Source organism: Neophocaena asiaeorientalis, unplaced genomic scaffold (assembly GCF_003031525.2).
Source record: "Neophocaena asiaeorientalis asiaeorientalis breed wild unplaced genomic scaffold, Neophocaena_asiaeorientalis_V1.1 scaffold220, whole genome shotgun sequence".
NCBI lineage: Eukaryota > Metazoa > Chordata > Mammalia > Artiodactyla > Phocoenidae > Neophocaena > Neophocaena asiaeorientalis.
Window position 1 is genome coordinate 2,885,528 of NW_020174042.1, and position 15,097 is coordinate 2,900,624.

General features: G+C 54.6%; 2 protein-coding genes across 6 annotated transcripts in view; both read right to left on the minus strand.

Moving 5' to 3' along the window:
• Positions 1-5,579, minus strand: part of DCTN3 (dynactin subunit 3) — a 6,357-nt gene extending 778 nt beyond the window's left edge. For 2 of the 5 annotated variants that reach the window (XM_024753891.1, XM_024753887.1), the window contains exons 1-5: positions 5,450-5,575; positions 4,139-4,223; positions 3,369-3,455; positions 1,445-1,528; positions 423-481 (exon numbers count right to left, since the gene is read on the minus strand). In XM_024753891.1, the coding sequence (XP_024609659.1) occupies positions 423-481; positions 1,445-1,528; positions 3,369-3,455; positions 4,139-4,223; positions 5,450-5,545 (411 nt within the window). In that variant the 5' untranslated portion in view covers positions 5,546-5,575. The other 3 variants (XM_024753889.1, XM_024753890.1, XM_024753888.1) reach the window with 3 other exon arrangements.
• Positions 5,580-6,487: 908 nt separating this feature from the next.
• ARID3C (AT-rich interaction domain 3C) lies at positions 6,488-12,849 on the minus strand. Its single transcript, XM_024753909.1, has 7 exons — positions 12,532-12,849; positions 10,621-10,693; positions 8,645-8,828; positions 8,206-8,495; positions 7,462-7,644; positions 7,140-7,229; positions 6,488-6,680 (listed from the first exon to the last, which is right to left on the minus strand). The coding sequence occupies exons 1-7, from the start codon at positions 12,847-12,849 to the stop codon at positions 6,580-6,582; spliced, it is 1,239 nt and encodes a 412-aa protein (XP_024609677.1). The 3' UTR covers positions 6,488-6,579.
• Between the last annotated feature and the right edge of the window lie 2,248 nt (positions 12,850-15,097).

A 15,097-nucleotide genomic window follows, 5' to 3' on the forward strand; every position in this document is an offset into this window, starting at 1 on the left:
ACGAGGAGGGGGGGGGGGGGGGAAAACCACACATTTAAGCAAATACTCCTGCTAGAATATGCCTCCTTCTCCCTGTCCCCTATTTCTGAACCCTCCTTGACCTTTACACTAGGGCCTGGGAATAGTGAAAAAACAGCTCTTCTACCATAGTTAAGGACACATCATCCCCAGGAATTCATGGGTACCTCCCAACATCAATCTGATACCTCTGGGTAGCCCTACTCTGGGAGGCAGGAGACCTGGATGTGACCGTAGGCAAATCCCTTCCCTTCTGGAAGGCAGATGGAAGACAAAGGATAAACCCTAAATTCCCCCTGAAGCTGACATCAGGGAGGCCTGAGGCTGCTTCCCCAGGAGGCAGGGGTGGGGACTAGGAGCCTCACCACCTCTACTTTCCCCTCCAGGCCTCTCCCCTCCCATACCTGCTGCTGGATGTGGATCTGGGCCAAGCGCTGCAGGCGGGCGGCATGCTCAGGAACGGCTGTAAAACACAACGCACACTGCCTAGTGATGCTTGTGCCTTCCCCTGGGACTGCTCAATAGTCTATTAGGTCTTCGGTAGGATTAGAGTATTGAGTGGAGAAGCTAAACAAATGCCAGCTTCATCGACCATTGCTTCTGGACGTGGTGGTGGGACTCCCTGCCCACCTCAGTCTTACTCTAGGACCCAAAGGGGAGGGGAAGATGCAGGCCCCTAGAAGAAGACAAAACCCTGGGGTTCCCAGAGTTGCCCCATACACCCACCCCAGGGCTGTGAGCAGGGCCAAGTAAAGGAAGCTTTGATTATCATGGGATCTGTTCCTTTGCTCTCAGCCCAGTGGGACCAGGTCTGCCGGGCCTAGGGAACAGGGAGCCTGCAGGTGGACTGAGGATGAATGCCAGGTCCCTAAGCTGGCCACCTGGAATCCAACACCCAGAGCCTCAGCCACCATGCTGGGCCCACAGCTTAAGGGTGTCAGATGCTCAGCAGGAAGCTGATCAGGGGTAGGGAGGGGGAGCTGGGAAAAATACCTCTAGAGACAGACAAGATGGCTATCTGGATTCAATTAAAGTCACTGTCTGCTCGTCAAAACCCAGGCCTAGGGACTGCACTAGGCAGTGCGGCAGGAAGAATTCACACACATTGACACACCTGGCAGGAACTCTTACAGTAAAATCTGGGCTCTGCAGCACCCTGAAGGACAGGTGCTGAGGGGTGGGGTAGAAGACAGAAGGAATCCCAGAGTTGGAGGTCGCTGGCCTTACATGAGTGTCCTTGGTGCCAAACTGCCTGATATTCTGAAGCTGAGCTCTCTGCCCTGGAAATTTTAATCCCAGTGCAGGTGTCTGGTACCCCCAAGGTGAGATAAAGACAAGGAGCAGAGCTAGCCTGAGCCCAGGGAAGTCCTGCCCATCCACCCACCTCCCCAAGTAGAGTAGTGGAGCTGCAGCCCCAGAGAGGTACCTTTGATATGAGTGCTGTCCAGCATGGGCACCAAAGCCTCCACCTGCTCCAGAAGCGCAACCTGGGAGAGGATAAACTGCTCCTCTGAGGCATAAACAGAAAAGGCAGTGGCAGTGAGGCGAGCCTGGGCACAGCCACTCCCATGCAAGGGGCTGATGAGATGGCTGAGCCTGGAGCTTGGGGCAGCTAGTCTGCCCACTGCCCCCTTCGCTATGTGCACATTACCCCAATCTGTCTCCACCTCTCTTGGATGCCTCTGGTCTGACCTATCTTGAGCCCAAGGAGCCTCTAAGTTCCTCCAAATCCTACCTTTCTCCAAGTTTTAACTCTGAGGCCCCTTCCTCTAGCTTGCTATCAACAAACTCAGAGCCCCTCCTAGGCCAGGAAACAAAGTACTTCAGACTTGGGTACCCACATGCAAGGGCTCCTGGGAAGGTCTGAAAGAGGAGATGTGGAAAACTACCAGGCAGGTTCTGCTCAGTGGATCTGAGAGGCACAGACAATTACAAGTTCCTGGAGAGCTGGGACACTAACAGGACAGTCCAGTGAGGAAAGCAGGACTGGAATGACCCTGTGCACAGGGGGTTTCAGTGGCTGCAGAGTGGGAAGGGCATTCAAGAAGGGAGGACTGTTATGTCAAACATTTGGAGGCAAGAATGCTTGTCAATTAGTCGAGGAAAAAGAATTCATTTGGCTGAACTGGAGCAAGGAGAGCACAGGAAACAGCTAGATGGGAGGGCAGATCTGGCAGTCTATAGAAGGCTTGGAATGGCATGCTAAGGAATTAGGAATTTATCCTAATAGGGAGAGAGACACACACACACTGAGGTTCCAAACTAAACAAAGTGGCATGTTGGAAATGTGTTTTGGGAAGACGATACTGAACCACATGCAAGAAGGGGAAGACTAGGGTCAAGAAGAGGACTTAGGAGACTGCAACTATTCATGTACAAGGGGATGAACACTGAGGCAGTGGCGACAGGGAGGCATGGAGAGGCTGGACTTAAGAATCAGTGCAGGAGGGACCTCCCTGGTAGCGCAGTGGTTAAGGATCCGCTTGCCAATTCAGGGGACACGGGTTTGAGCCCTGGTCTGGGAGACCATGCCGCAGAGCAACTAAGCCCGTGCACCACAACTACTGAGCCTGCGTGCCACAACTATTGAAGCCCGTGCGCCTAGAGCCAATGCTCCGCAACAAGAGAAGCCACCGCAACTAGAGAAAGTGCACGCGCAGCAACGAAAACCCAACGCAGCCAAAAATAAATTAATTAATTAATTAAAGAAAATAATAATCGGAGCAGGAGAAGACCTCCTGAACTTGGTGTCTAAGCCACAGCAGTGGCTCAGGTATGTTCTGGTTCGCCATTGTATACCTCACACCTAGGATAGTCTGGATCACAGTAGATGATCACTTTTGAATGCATGAACAAACACAGGTGCTTGGCAAACCATACCTCGTGGAGTGGCTAACTAACTGATAAGCAGACATTGCTAAGACAATAGTTCCTGCCTAGAATTCTGAAATCCCAGCGCTTTCTCACATGAAAGAAAGATGTTGAAACTCATGCCTATCACCTCACCTCTCCCAAATGCAATGCTCTCTGCCCCTACCCTTTCTTAGAAGCTCCTATGTCTACTGAGCAGAAGTAAGGAAGGTTCCGAAGGAAAATCCTAGAGGCAGGCCATAGATAGAACACCGGAGTAGCTTCCACTGTGGCTGGCACCATGGTCTGCAGCTGGCTCTGAAGTATACTGTACCCAGTGCCTACTAGAGGACCACAGGACCACCTCCAGCCTCAGTCCAGAACCAGGCCAGATTCCAGAAAGCAGCTTCCAGGGCTGTATCCAGGGAAGCTATCTCTGTGCCCGACTTCCCCCACAATCCACATCCCCAGATGCATATGCACATACTGTCCAGCACTACCTGCTAAGATGAACTGCAGCTTAGAGGCATCAGGTATGGCAATGCGGTCAATGTACTCAGGATCCAGGTATTTGATCAGGTCTTCAACTAGAAAAGTAGCAAGATGGAAAATGGAATAAGGTTGGGGAGTGGGGATCAGTCTTGTGAAGGATATTAGGGGAGGTGTCAGCCTTGGGGAGACCCTTGAGTGAGGAGCTGACACCCTCAGCATCCACACCAGGCCTCCACCAGGTCCCCTATCCCCACTTCCCTGTCTCTACCCTCTGATCACCTGCTGGCCAGCCTCAAACTTTAAAACCCTGGGGCCCTCAGCATTCCCACTGATCTATCCTCAAGGCTGGAAGGCACCTTGCCCCTCAGTGCCACCAAGACATGCCAGAGCTTTATCTGATTTCTAGTTCCTGAACAGGTTGCTAGCTCTGACAATAATCAAAAAGGGCTGGTTGAGCCAAGACTGGGGCTCTCAGTGCCTGATTTCTTTCCTGCCTCTGAACCTTGCCTGTGGAAATTCCATACCCTCGTCCCTCCTTCCCCCAGGGGACCTTTCAGGCAGAGCTCTTATCCCATAACTTAGGACATTGCCATGGGCTTGGGGTTTAACCACAAAGTAGAAAGCACACCCCAATTCACCATTCCATCAGGGCAACGTCTTCACCTGCTATCCCCAAAGGGCAACTCCAGTGACCTACTAGGCTGAAGAGCCTGGGCAGCGAACCAGGAAGCACAGGCTTGGGAAGGAGAACAGGCAGACACCTCATGGAAGCACTTACTCTTTTTGTACAGAATCTTCACCCTCTCCCTCTTGCTGGCGATGTTCCCCAAAGCCACCTGCACCTTGACCAGGCCATCGGCCACCTATTGGGAGAGTGGAAGTTAATTCCATGATTTACCACTTGGCTCAAGTCTTGGAAGAGATAAAGAGCCCTCATTCCCTCAGACTCCCAAACCTCCTTGTCCCAGCTATCGTCCCCTTCTCTAGTATTAAAAGAGATTCAACCCTACCTTCCGGGAATCCTCAGTGTGAAGGGGGAGATAATCATATACTCCTTGGGGAGTTTCAATTGTGACTGGGGAGGTGATGAACTACTCTAGAGTTTATGGGGCACTAGCATATACTATCTATTCCCTGATTCCTCCTCTTGGCTGAACCTACCTAGGCTTTAAGGGTAGAGGATGAGGAATTCCAATATTAAAGGGTTGAATAGAGGGAGAGGCTATGGAAGTGTATGATATCACACAGGTTTTAGGTTAGAGGGTAAGGAATGACAATATTCAAGGGTCAAATATATGGGAAGACAAATAAGACTGTGTAGAAGCAGCCAGAGACGTAGGAGGAAAATCAGGAGGATTTGCGTCATAGATGTGAAAGGGAGAGAATGTTCTGAGAAGTCAGTTCTCACATGGGACACAATCTGTTAGTGACAACTAATTCCACAAGAAATGTACAAACAGACATCATTACCTCTGAGGCACTCAACTCCAGGGTGTGCCTGACACTCCACCTTCAGTGAAAAGTCTTTCCATAGTTAAAAAGGGGATGGAAGGGAAACTGAGCTGCACAGTTGTCAAAATTCAGTCACTGGTGGGAAGGAGTGCCAGTCCATATCTGAACACTCAGTACCCAATCCCTTCCCCTCCTAATCCCGGCCCTCCCAGACCACACCTCTAACCCCCTGGAGCCTTCTTTATCCACCTCCGGTCTGCCTCTTTTGGGGTCCTATGGACCTCTCTTTACACAATTCACTTAGCAATTACGCAGGGCTCCACAACGGCCCTTCCGGGCTTCAGCTCTTACTGAAACTCTGATTAGTCAGTTTCTCGAGTGTGTCAGGTCTCCCCAACTACCCCGCGAGGGCAAAGGCGGGGTCTCCACAGTGAGCCCACCTCAGACTCACAGTGCCCTCCGTGGGAATGGACTCCGAAGGCCCGATATGCTCCGGGAGGTCTCGAACCTTTGTTATTTCAAAGGTCGGGCTGCGGGCAACGGGACTCTGGAGCGGTAGCATCCATCTCGAGGACCAGGCCAGTAGACGGCTGTTGCTTTGCCCCAGAGAGGGACCATTGGACCCCAGATAGCTCACCTTCCGCGAGCCGCGAGACCCGCCCGGCCCGTACACCCAGCGCTCCAGCTCCTCCACACGGGCCTGTAGCCGCTGCACATCTGTCACAGCCGCCATAGCTCCCGCCGCTCCGCCTCAGCCAGGAACAGCCAGAGGGCGGGACGTCCGTCCAAATAGAGAAGGCGGGCCAATCCGAGTGGACGGGCTCCCCTGCATACAGGAAGTGATGCCACGATTCAGCCCTTCGATGCCGGAAGCGGCAGGCAGGGCCGACGAAAGTTGTCAAAAGCTGTCTTGTAACCTAGGCGACGGCCACCCGTCAGGCCCTACCTTAACTTCCAGCCCCTGCTCATCAAAACAACCTTTGCCTTTATTCCAGGGTACCAAATTCCAGGGTACCAAAGAGGTTTCCTTACCCCATTCTCCGAGGTTGCACATATAAATATACCCATTATTCTAAGATTGGTCCATTCCCATAGAATACTAGGAAGCCCCTATGGTTCAAGTTGGAGTCTTCTAAGGTTCAAGCGATTAAGTGTCGTGCCAAGGACACTCAACATTGTAGTGGCAGAATCGGGATTTGAACTCAGGCAGTCTGATTCATGAGACTGAGCTCTCCTACTCATGGCCTTTGCTATTCTGTCTTCTCTGAGAACCCCTGGCCCAACACAGCCTGTGCATACCACATAATTCCTCCCCGACCCACAGGCCCAAACAAGAAGGAAAGGAGGCACTGGAGAGGGAGGGACCGCAGCTTTATTATCCAGATATGACCTGAGGGACATCTTCACAACACCCCAACTCAACCCTTCACCTGGCTCCTGAAGAGAAGCAGGTCTGACTCGAAGAGGTGGAGTCCTAGAGATGATATTGATACAAGGGAGCATATGAGGAGATGATGGGGGTTACCGGGGGAAGAACTCTTTGGTAGATGCTGCTGGAGTTGGCCAGGGAGGAGATGCCCTCCTTCTGCAATGAGGTAGATGTAACATCAGAAGAAATCTCTTTGGCTTCAAGTCCACATGGCATGGTTGAGGGGGTGAGTGGCCATTCCCAGGTCCTAGAATGGGCACCTTGGAAGAATGGGTTGGAGGGGTGTCTCCTCCCCCCTCAGCAATGGGGTTGGGACTCTCAATTTCAGGTGTGAGCTCTCAGGGTGAGGCGCTGGAAGGGGGCCCCATCAGGGGTGGGGGTGCAGGGTTGGCTGGGCCCTGGGAAGCTGGCACGGGCTGGCAACGGGCAAAGAGGACGCCTGGCAAAGGGGTGAGGAGATGGTAGAGGGAAAACACAAGCAGAAAAAGGCGAGGCAAAGAAACAGAAGAGGGAAAAAAAAAAGTCAGTGTCCTGATTGCTAGAACACCATACACAGAGCTCTGCCGTAACCAATGCCGAAAAGCCCCTTGAGTCAGTTAGAGACTCCTGTATCAATACAGATACCCTCCAACAAGTAAACAAGAAATATTTACACTGATACATAGGCCCATGACAAGACATCCCATGGTATTCATGCCAGAGAGGTCATGCCTTGGATCCCATGCCATGTAGACACCCCCTTTAATCCATGCCAGTGTAGCAATCCCCTGAACCCCATGTTACCCATGCAAGTTTGGATATCTCTGAACCTCATGCTAGTAGAAAAAGTCTAAAATCCCCATGCCAGTGTAAATACCCCTGACCTCATGCCAGTATACACAGCCTGCAGTACCCATACCAGTGTAGACCACCCCGTTGATCTCTAGGGCCATGTTGATACTGCTGATACCACTGCCTGCCAGATTGAGAGGCCCATCCAACTGCTCTTCTGTCCAGGAGGGGGCAGGGGAGTCACATTTTGGGGAATCAGACTTCAGACTTACAAGCTCCCCCCTCCATCCCTATAGAGAGCTCCCATTCCAATTCCGCCCCACACCTGTAATCACAGAGTTGTCTACTGAGGGATCTATCTGCCCCACCTCCAATGCCTATGGGGTGATGGGTCTGTCCTCCCTCATTGCACAGGCCCTAAGCCCTCTCAGCAACAAGCCCCTCCTCACCCCTCAAGGGAACCTTGCCACGGGGCAGGAAACTGGGGGGTGCGCCATGTCGAGGTGGGTCCATGGGCCCCATCAGCACAGCCCTCTTCTCTGGGGGCTCCTCTGGTGCCACCTTCTCACGTGCAGGTCCAAAGGCTAGGCCCACAGGCAGTGCCAGTCGAGGGGTTGGAATTCTGCTCTCCTCTGAAAAAACAGGTCATTTAGCTCCCCTGACCCAACCAACCCTGTCTCTGCATCTGGTTCTCCCCACAGGCCTGGGACCAAGGGAGGTCATCCAAGCTCAAGCACCAAGTTCAATCTCCCCTCCCATCCAGTCTCCGAATAGAGGCTCTGAAGCTGGAGAGCCCCAAAAGGCCAATATATCTGACTAGGTTTGTCCCAGACAATTTGGGGGATTTCCTTGCTTTCGGTTGTTAAATAAGCCAGGAAAAACAGGAGGCATAAACCACATGCAAATAGGAGCCCTGGTGTTGAATGAAGCTGCTCTGGATAAAGTACCTTTTCCTGAGCTTCAGGCCCACACCGCAGTAACCCATATCCCAGAGCTCCCAAGGCTTCATTGACCCCAAACATCAGGACCCCTAAACCTGAGCATGCACCAAACCTCAGTGCCCCGTCAGTCCTTACTGTCCCCATACTTCGATGCTCCCAGACCTCAGAGTTTCCACGTTTTAATGTTCCCTATATCTCAGCCTCCCCCTAGGTCTCAGAGACCCTCAAAGTTCAGCCGCTCTGCCCTCACACCTTTCTTAATGGGGCTCGGGCTCAGCTGCGCGCAGGCGTGCGCCGGCAGGCCGGAGGCGGAGCCCTGAGCAGTGCGGGGGCCGGGCGTGGGCGCGGGAGGGGCGGGCCCGGAACCCGAGGCGGGGCCAAGAGTGCCCCAAGGGGACTGTCCCGCCAAGCCGAAGAGTGAGGTGTTGGTGTAAGCTTGACGACGGCCTTCCCGCCGGTTGCTGTCGATGGCGGCCTGGAGCTCCCCCGGGGAGCTGAGCGCCCGCGTCTCGCACTCGTACGGGTACAGATACTTCATGTACCTACGGGCGGACGGGGTGGGGTGGGAGGCTGGGCCCAGCTGATCAAGCCCCACCCCCGGACACGAACCCCCGGGGCCCTCCGCGCCCCGCGCCCCACCCCCGCTCCCGCGCCTTGCTCCCACCGCTCGCGCGCGCTCGCTTGGCCTCACTGGGTGCGTAGAGTGAAAGCGGCCGACGTGATGGTGGTGGGCAAGCTGAGGCCGCGCGTTACCTCCCGCCACACCTTGCGGTTGATGACTTCCACCAGACCGCCCTTGGCCGTCACCAGGCGAAACAGCGCGTACAGGTCCAGCACCTGCTTCGCCATGATGGGCACACGGTTCACTGGCGTCCCTGGTTGGGGGGTTGGCAGAGAGTCAGGACACTAAGACTGAGACCCTGTCTGCGGGCATCCTCAGGGACTCGAGGAGTCGGCTGCCTGGACCTGCCTGGGTGAGCCCCAGGTACAGGGCGGGACCTTCAAGAAAGGAGGGGAACAGGGAGGGATGGGGAGGTGGGATTGCAGGCAGAGCCCACAGAGCCCCCAAGGCCTCCACTGTAGCAGGAAGGGTGGGAGGCTAGACCAGGGGTTGGCAAACTTCTTCTGTAAAGGGCCAGATAGATGGTAAATGTTTTAGGCTTTGCAGGCCAAACAGTCTGTCAGAACTAATCCACTCTGCAACTGCAGCCTGAAAGCAGCTATAGAGGATATTTAAAGGAATGAACGCGGCTCTGTTCCAATAAAACTTTATTTACAGACTCTGAAATTCGCATTTCACACGTCCAGAAATGTTATTCGTCTTTTAATTTTTTTCACTATTTAAGAATGTGAAAAACATTCTTTTCTCATGGGCTGTTACATTTGGCCCGCAGGCTTTAGTTTGCCAACCTCTGGGGTAGACCATAGGAAGGACTTCCTGACTGTGCTGAAGAGCCAGACGCCCCTAAGCAGCGGCCCGGGGTGGCTGCCAGAGGCGGGAGGATGGTGGATGGGAGAAGAAGCAGCCCCCGCCTCGGCTCGCCGACTCCGCAGTCCCTGCCGCCCCCGCCGGCCAGTCCTGACAAAGGGGCCTGTCTGCGCTGAGCGATGGGCCCCAGTTAATTCCTTACCGATCCCGTCCCCTTCCGCTGCCGCCTTTGGACCCGAACAATTAGCTGCGGCCTGATTAATGGGGGGAAATTATCGGTCCCGCGGGATCCCCTCCCCCCGCACAGGGAGCAGAGGAAGGCAGGGACCTGAGGGAGGCAGAGCTGGGAGGAAGGGGGCGCTAGGATCTGCTGAGACCACCCTACCCCACCCCCCAGTGGAGGGGAGACCAGAAGGAAGGGGCAGGGAGGGGACGTTGGGACCAGAATGACCGGGCCTTTCTGGGGAGCCGAAGGACCTGGAGCCCCACGGAGGGTTCCTGGTTAGGCAGGGACCCGAAAGGGGTTCTGGGCCTGCGGTGAGGGCCTGAGGGACTTTGGCCAGCAGCTGCACTAAGGGAGGGGGGCAGTGAAGCCAGTTAATTAGCAGCTTATCAGGCCGCACTCGTGGAGTGAGTTAATTAGCTTTGTAGAGAGAGATAATGAGTCAGTCTTCCGACCCATGAATCTGGGGAGAAGCCTAAGTGATGGACTGCCGCCCAGCCTGATCCCCTCCTGGACCCTTCTTGCATTCACTTCTGGCTCTGAGATTCCCGGAAAGGAATTCCTTCTCCTCCACAGCCCCTGCCTACCCCTTGAGAAGTCCTCCCTTCAGTCTAATTCCAGTCCTTCCTGATGCAGAACACCTTGGGTGTTTCCTGCCTGAAGCAAGGGGAAACTGAGGAGAGACAAGGCTGGAAGAGGACCAAGGCATTCTGATCCCACTCCCCCAATTCTGGGAACCCCCCCCCCACCCCAGGCCAGCCTCCTACCAGTTCTCCCTCCCACCCTCCCAATTGATCCCACACTCATTAACCTGCCAGTGGGCTGGCCACTAATTAATCCCTGGGTGGAGAAGGGGAGCAGGGTCAGAGGTTAAAGACGCTATTGAGGGCCCAAAGGATACATGCTGCCAAGCCCAGGCCTCTGCAAAGAGGACCCAAACTGAGGACTAAAACCTGGGGTTTCCCTTCCTCAAGCCTGGTAAGTGGGGGTCCTTCCCTTACATCAACCCACTCACCCCTCTTCTGCATGAAGCTAAACAGGTCATCCAGAAATTCTTTCCTCTTGGGGTCTGCATCGAGCTCGTACAGCTGGGGAAAAACTGAGGTCATTTTCCAGCTCTGCTACCCAGCCCCCACCCCACCCCGGGAACCCTTTGGACTCCAACCCCCAGATTAAGGATCCCCAGCTGAAGGGGTAAGTAAGTTCTGAAATGTAGACTTCCTGAGAGAGCATTGGGTTCTCTCCCCTGGGGGCAGGTGTGGGCACTTTTTTTCCTGATACACAGAGACCCCTCTACTGGCCAGTGGTGCCCTGGGCAGCTCAAACCACCCATCTGGGGAGTAGGGGAAGAGAGAAAGCTACGGAGGCTTAGCCTGCCTTCCAGAGCCCCTGGGAGGAAGTCAGGCTGGTGCTGTGTTCCACATTGAGGAAACCGACAGATATATCTGAGCCACTCATTCACTCATTCATACCTGCCAAGGACTTCTTGCTGTTCACATGTTTGTGTGCCAGGGGTGGGGATGAGGGGCAGAGATGCCTCTAACCCATCCCTCAGGCAGGGTGGATGCTCAGAAAAGCTCCTGGATGGAAACCTTGGGCCCCTCAGCCCACATATCTTCCAGGAACAGCTTCCTGCACTACAGAAGCTGCCCCACAGAGGCAATGGCCCTGAACCACCCAGGATCTGTAGGGTCAGGACTTGAAAGGTCCAGGGGTTATCCCACCTATTCTCAGTCACCTGGAGCTCTACTTCCAGTATCAGCTCTCAAATACCCCCCAAGAGGGACAATCCCTAAAGTAACAGAATCTTTTACCCAGAGTGACAGTCCCTGTATAACACCCATAGGTAACACTCCACCTGCCAATAAGAACTCTCAGAGCAAAAAAACATCCATGAGTAACAAACCCCAAAGATGCACCTTTAGATCTATACTCCCACAAGAACTGAGCCCTATGTCTTAAATGGATACCCACAAAAAACACACACAGTCTCCAAGTAATAATCCCCAGAATTACACCCAGGAGAAACAGTCGCTAGAGTCACATCTCCAGAGTAACAGAGCCCCGAGTAACACTATCAGTTTTACACTAACACCACAGAGTCTAAGCATAGATGCACACTTCTGGAAAATACCCAAAACCAACACCCTACGAGTAACACCACCAGAATAGCACACCTAGAATCTCAGCCCTGCATAACATCTTCTTAATGACAGCCTAGAGTAGTGCCTTCGAATAACATCCAGATGGGTTCCGCAGGGATGAAGAACCTCAAATTAAGGCTCTGTGATTAAGGTCTTATCATTCCCAGCTGTACAGCAGCCCTTTAGTCACACTGTGGCTGTAGTGGCCATCACAGGCTGGGAACTGTCACCCATAGAACTCAGGCCGGGGAGAGGACATGGGTGGGGAGAATGTGACAAGGAAGAGATGAAGTGGGTATCAGCTTGCCAAAGGAGCGGCAACCTCCATTCCACTTCCAAGACAGAAGTAGACAGCCCAGGACACCCCCACTGGTCACTGGAATATGACCTTGTGACTTGATGTGTGAGAAGGTATGGTAGTGCTGGCACTGGGATCCCCAGATCCCCCTCCCTCAGAATCCTTGAAGGCTCCTGCACCCCTCCCACTTTCCCTTCCAGCTTCACCAAGAGCCTCCAGTCTGTCAGCCTCCATGTTTCTGGGCGTCTCCTGCACCTCACGGTGTGTGCCTACGCACTTCTTTCCATGTCTCAGCATGTCTCTCTCTCCCTCCCAGTCCCCGTCTAGCCTTCAGTCTTCCCACTGTCTCTCTCCAGGTCTCTATGTCTCTGTCTTTCCATCCTGCAGAGCGCAGTGGGGTGGGGTGGGGGGGCTACTGATCACCTTGCTCTGCTTTTGCCCAGAGAGTAGGAAGGGGGAGGGCCTGACACTGAGAGGGTCCTACCTGCTTGAACTGCTCCTCATAGGTCCACTCATGGGGATGAGGTCCAGGGGGCTGGCTGGAAGGTGAGCTGGTGCCCCGGGTCCCTGGGTGGCTCTCCTCGGCTGCCTCCTCTTCTGTGCCAGCTTCCTCCCCTTCCTCATCCTCTTGGGCATCCTCCTCTTCCTCAGCTCCAACCTCCCCCAAGCCCCTGTCAGGGGCCTGCAGGGTCCGGGATCCAGGAAAGGAAGGCCGCGGCGGTGGTGGTGGTGGGCGTGGAGGGGCCAAAGGCCCCACCCCCTGGGCCAGTCGGGCTGCCTGCTGTCTCTGCAGGGCCTCCATTACAGCTTCCAGGCGCAGTCCCCCCACTGGTGGGCCGGCTGGCACCAGGCTCTGCCCTGAGGAAAGGGCTGCCTGTGGAGGAGAGAATTATGCGTGTTGCACCTGCTCCCCCAAATCCCCCAACACAAGGGGAGGTGGTTATGGATTCAGGGAAGTGCAGGGGGGCCATAAGGAAAAAGACAGAAAGACAGCTTTCTCAGAGGTGGACAGAGAGGTAAAAAGAGCAGGAGAGACAGAGACCAGACCCAAAGAGACAGAAACAGACGTTGACCGAGGACAGGTAGAGACTGAGCAGATCAAAGAGGGTGACAGGGACCAAGAAACAGAGAGAGATGGAGGAGAGAGAGATCCAACAGAGAGGGAGAGAGACAATGACAGGGAGATATGTATGGGGATAGAAATGAGAGATGGCGAGAGACAAGAGACTGAGAGGGACCAAGGTGGAGGGTGACAGAAATATCAGACAGAGACAAGAATGGAGAGACAGAGACGGGGAGAGATGAGATTGATAGAGATATCCGGTAGAGAGACCGGGAAGGTAAGAGAGATAGAGGAGCAAGAGATAAATATCAAAGACCTGAGTGACAAGCAGTCCAGGGAGACTGACAGACAGACAGAGGCAGAGGGAGGCAAATACTGAGGCCAGGGTTGAGAGAGAACAGGCAAAGACCGACGCAGCAGGAGACAGAGACAGAAGAAAGAGATTAGAAATAGAGACCGGGCAAGACAGTAAATAGAGAGGGACAGAGACAGGGAAAACAGACGGAGAGACGGGGCAGAGACGCTGAGGACTAGAACCGAGGAGGAGAGGGAACAGAGGATGCCGGGGGTAGAGACGGGGACGGGGACGGGGACAGCAGCGTCTCCACGCCCGCTCTCTGGCTCCCCGCGGCCACACTCACCATTCTGGCGCGGCCCGCTGCCCCCGGCGTCTCCACGGCGCTCCCTCCGCTCAGCCCGCCTGTCGGGCGGCCCCTGTCTCAGCTCGGTTCCCTGTGCGGGGCCCCTGCCGTGCGCTCCTGCAGTCGCACGCTCCTCCGGCCGCGGGGCGCTCACTCGCTGCTCTGCCGGCTGCGGCCGCGGGGGCGGACCCGCGAGGGGCAGGGCGGGCGGGGGCGCAGGGGGAGAGGCCCCGGTGGGCTCTGCCGCTTCCAGCCCCCCAACAGGTGTCTCCCACCCTCCATACAGCCAGATTCGGGGGTGGGGGGGAGAGGGCGCTGGAGTGCTGCTGGGAATCGTGCAAAGGAGAGTGAGGAGTCCACCACCACCGAACTCCGGAGCAGGGCCCCTCCCAGCCTCACAAGTCGGGGGAGGGGGGTCCCCACACCCTTACTCAGTGCCCGGCATCCACATACAAACATTCGTGTTCACACACCAACACACCCTGTCACAAGTTCAAGGTACACAGCCGCCCTATCTCACATACTTGGTTACATAAATACTACAGCGCCAAAGGCCTGGACAGGCTGTGATCTGAGGGGACTCACTCTGTGGGGTGCTGGGGTGAGACTGGAGGGCCTGGACAGAACAGAAGCTTCTCCCCTGCCCTGCCCAGGTGCTGTCCCCAACTGCACGCACGCTGCAGTTTGCACAATACGCGCACATGGTGGTGAACTCACTTCTGCACCCACACACTCAGAGGTCTCTGAGCTCATTCCACACCAGCAGCAGGGCACACATACCACCTGCAGGTACAAAGCCACACGGCTTTTAGCTCTTTTGACGTTCTATTATGGAAATTTTCAAACATATACCCAATAAGAGTGAATAATATAATGAACCTCTGGCAATCCTCAGAATTTCAATAGTGATCAGCATTTTGCCCATCTTCACATACATCCTCCACCCATGTTTGCATGATTCCCCAATCTCTAGCTCCAGACACCTTTAGCCAACTGCTCCAGGCCCACCCTACTCCCAGTTATCCTCCAGATGCTGAGATGCTGTTCCTTAGCAGCCCTGGACCCCACTCCTCTTAAGCACCCTCATCCATTCCCCAGTTTCTTCCTGTGCGGAAGGGAATCGACCTACTAAAAGCATTGAGAGTCACCGGGAGGTGATGCCAAGTGTGAGTGAACAACACGCCTCTGTAGGAGTGATACCTGGCATAGGTGTGAAACTCTGCTGTGTCAAACTCAGTACCAGGGAGCACCACCTAACCTCATTCATACCCAGTGAGGCACACTGGTCTCAGGGCCAAGATTCCTCTAGGGGGCAGAAATTCAGAGGTAACTTTTGCCTCCTCCCC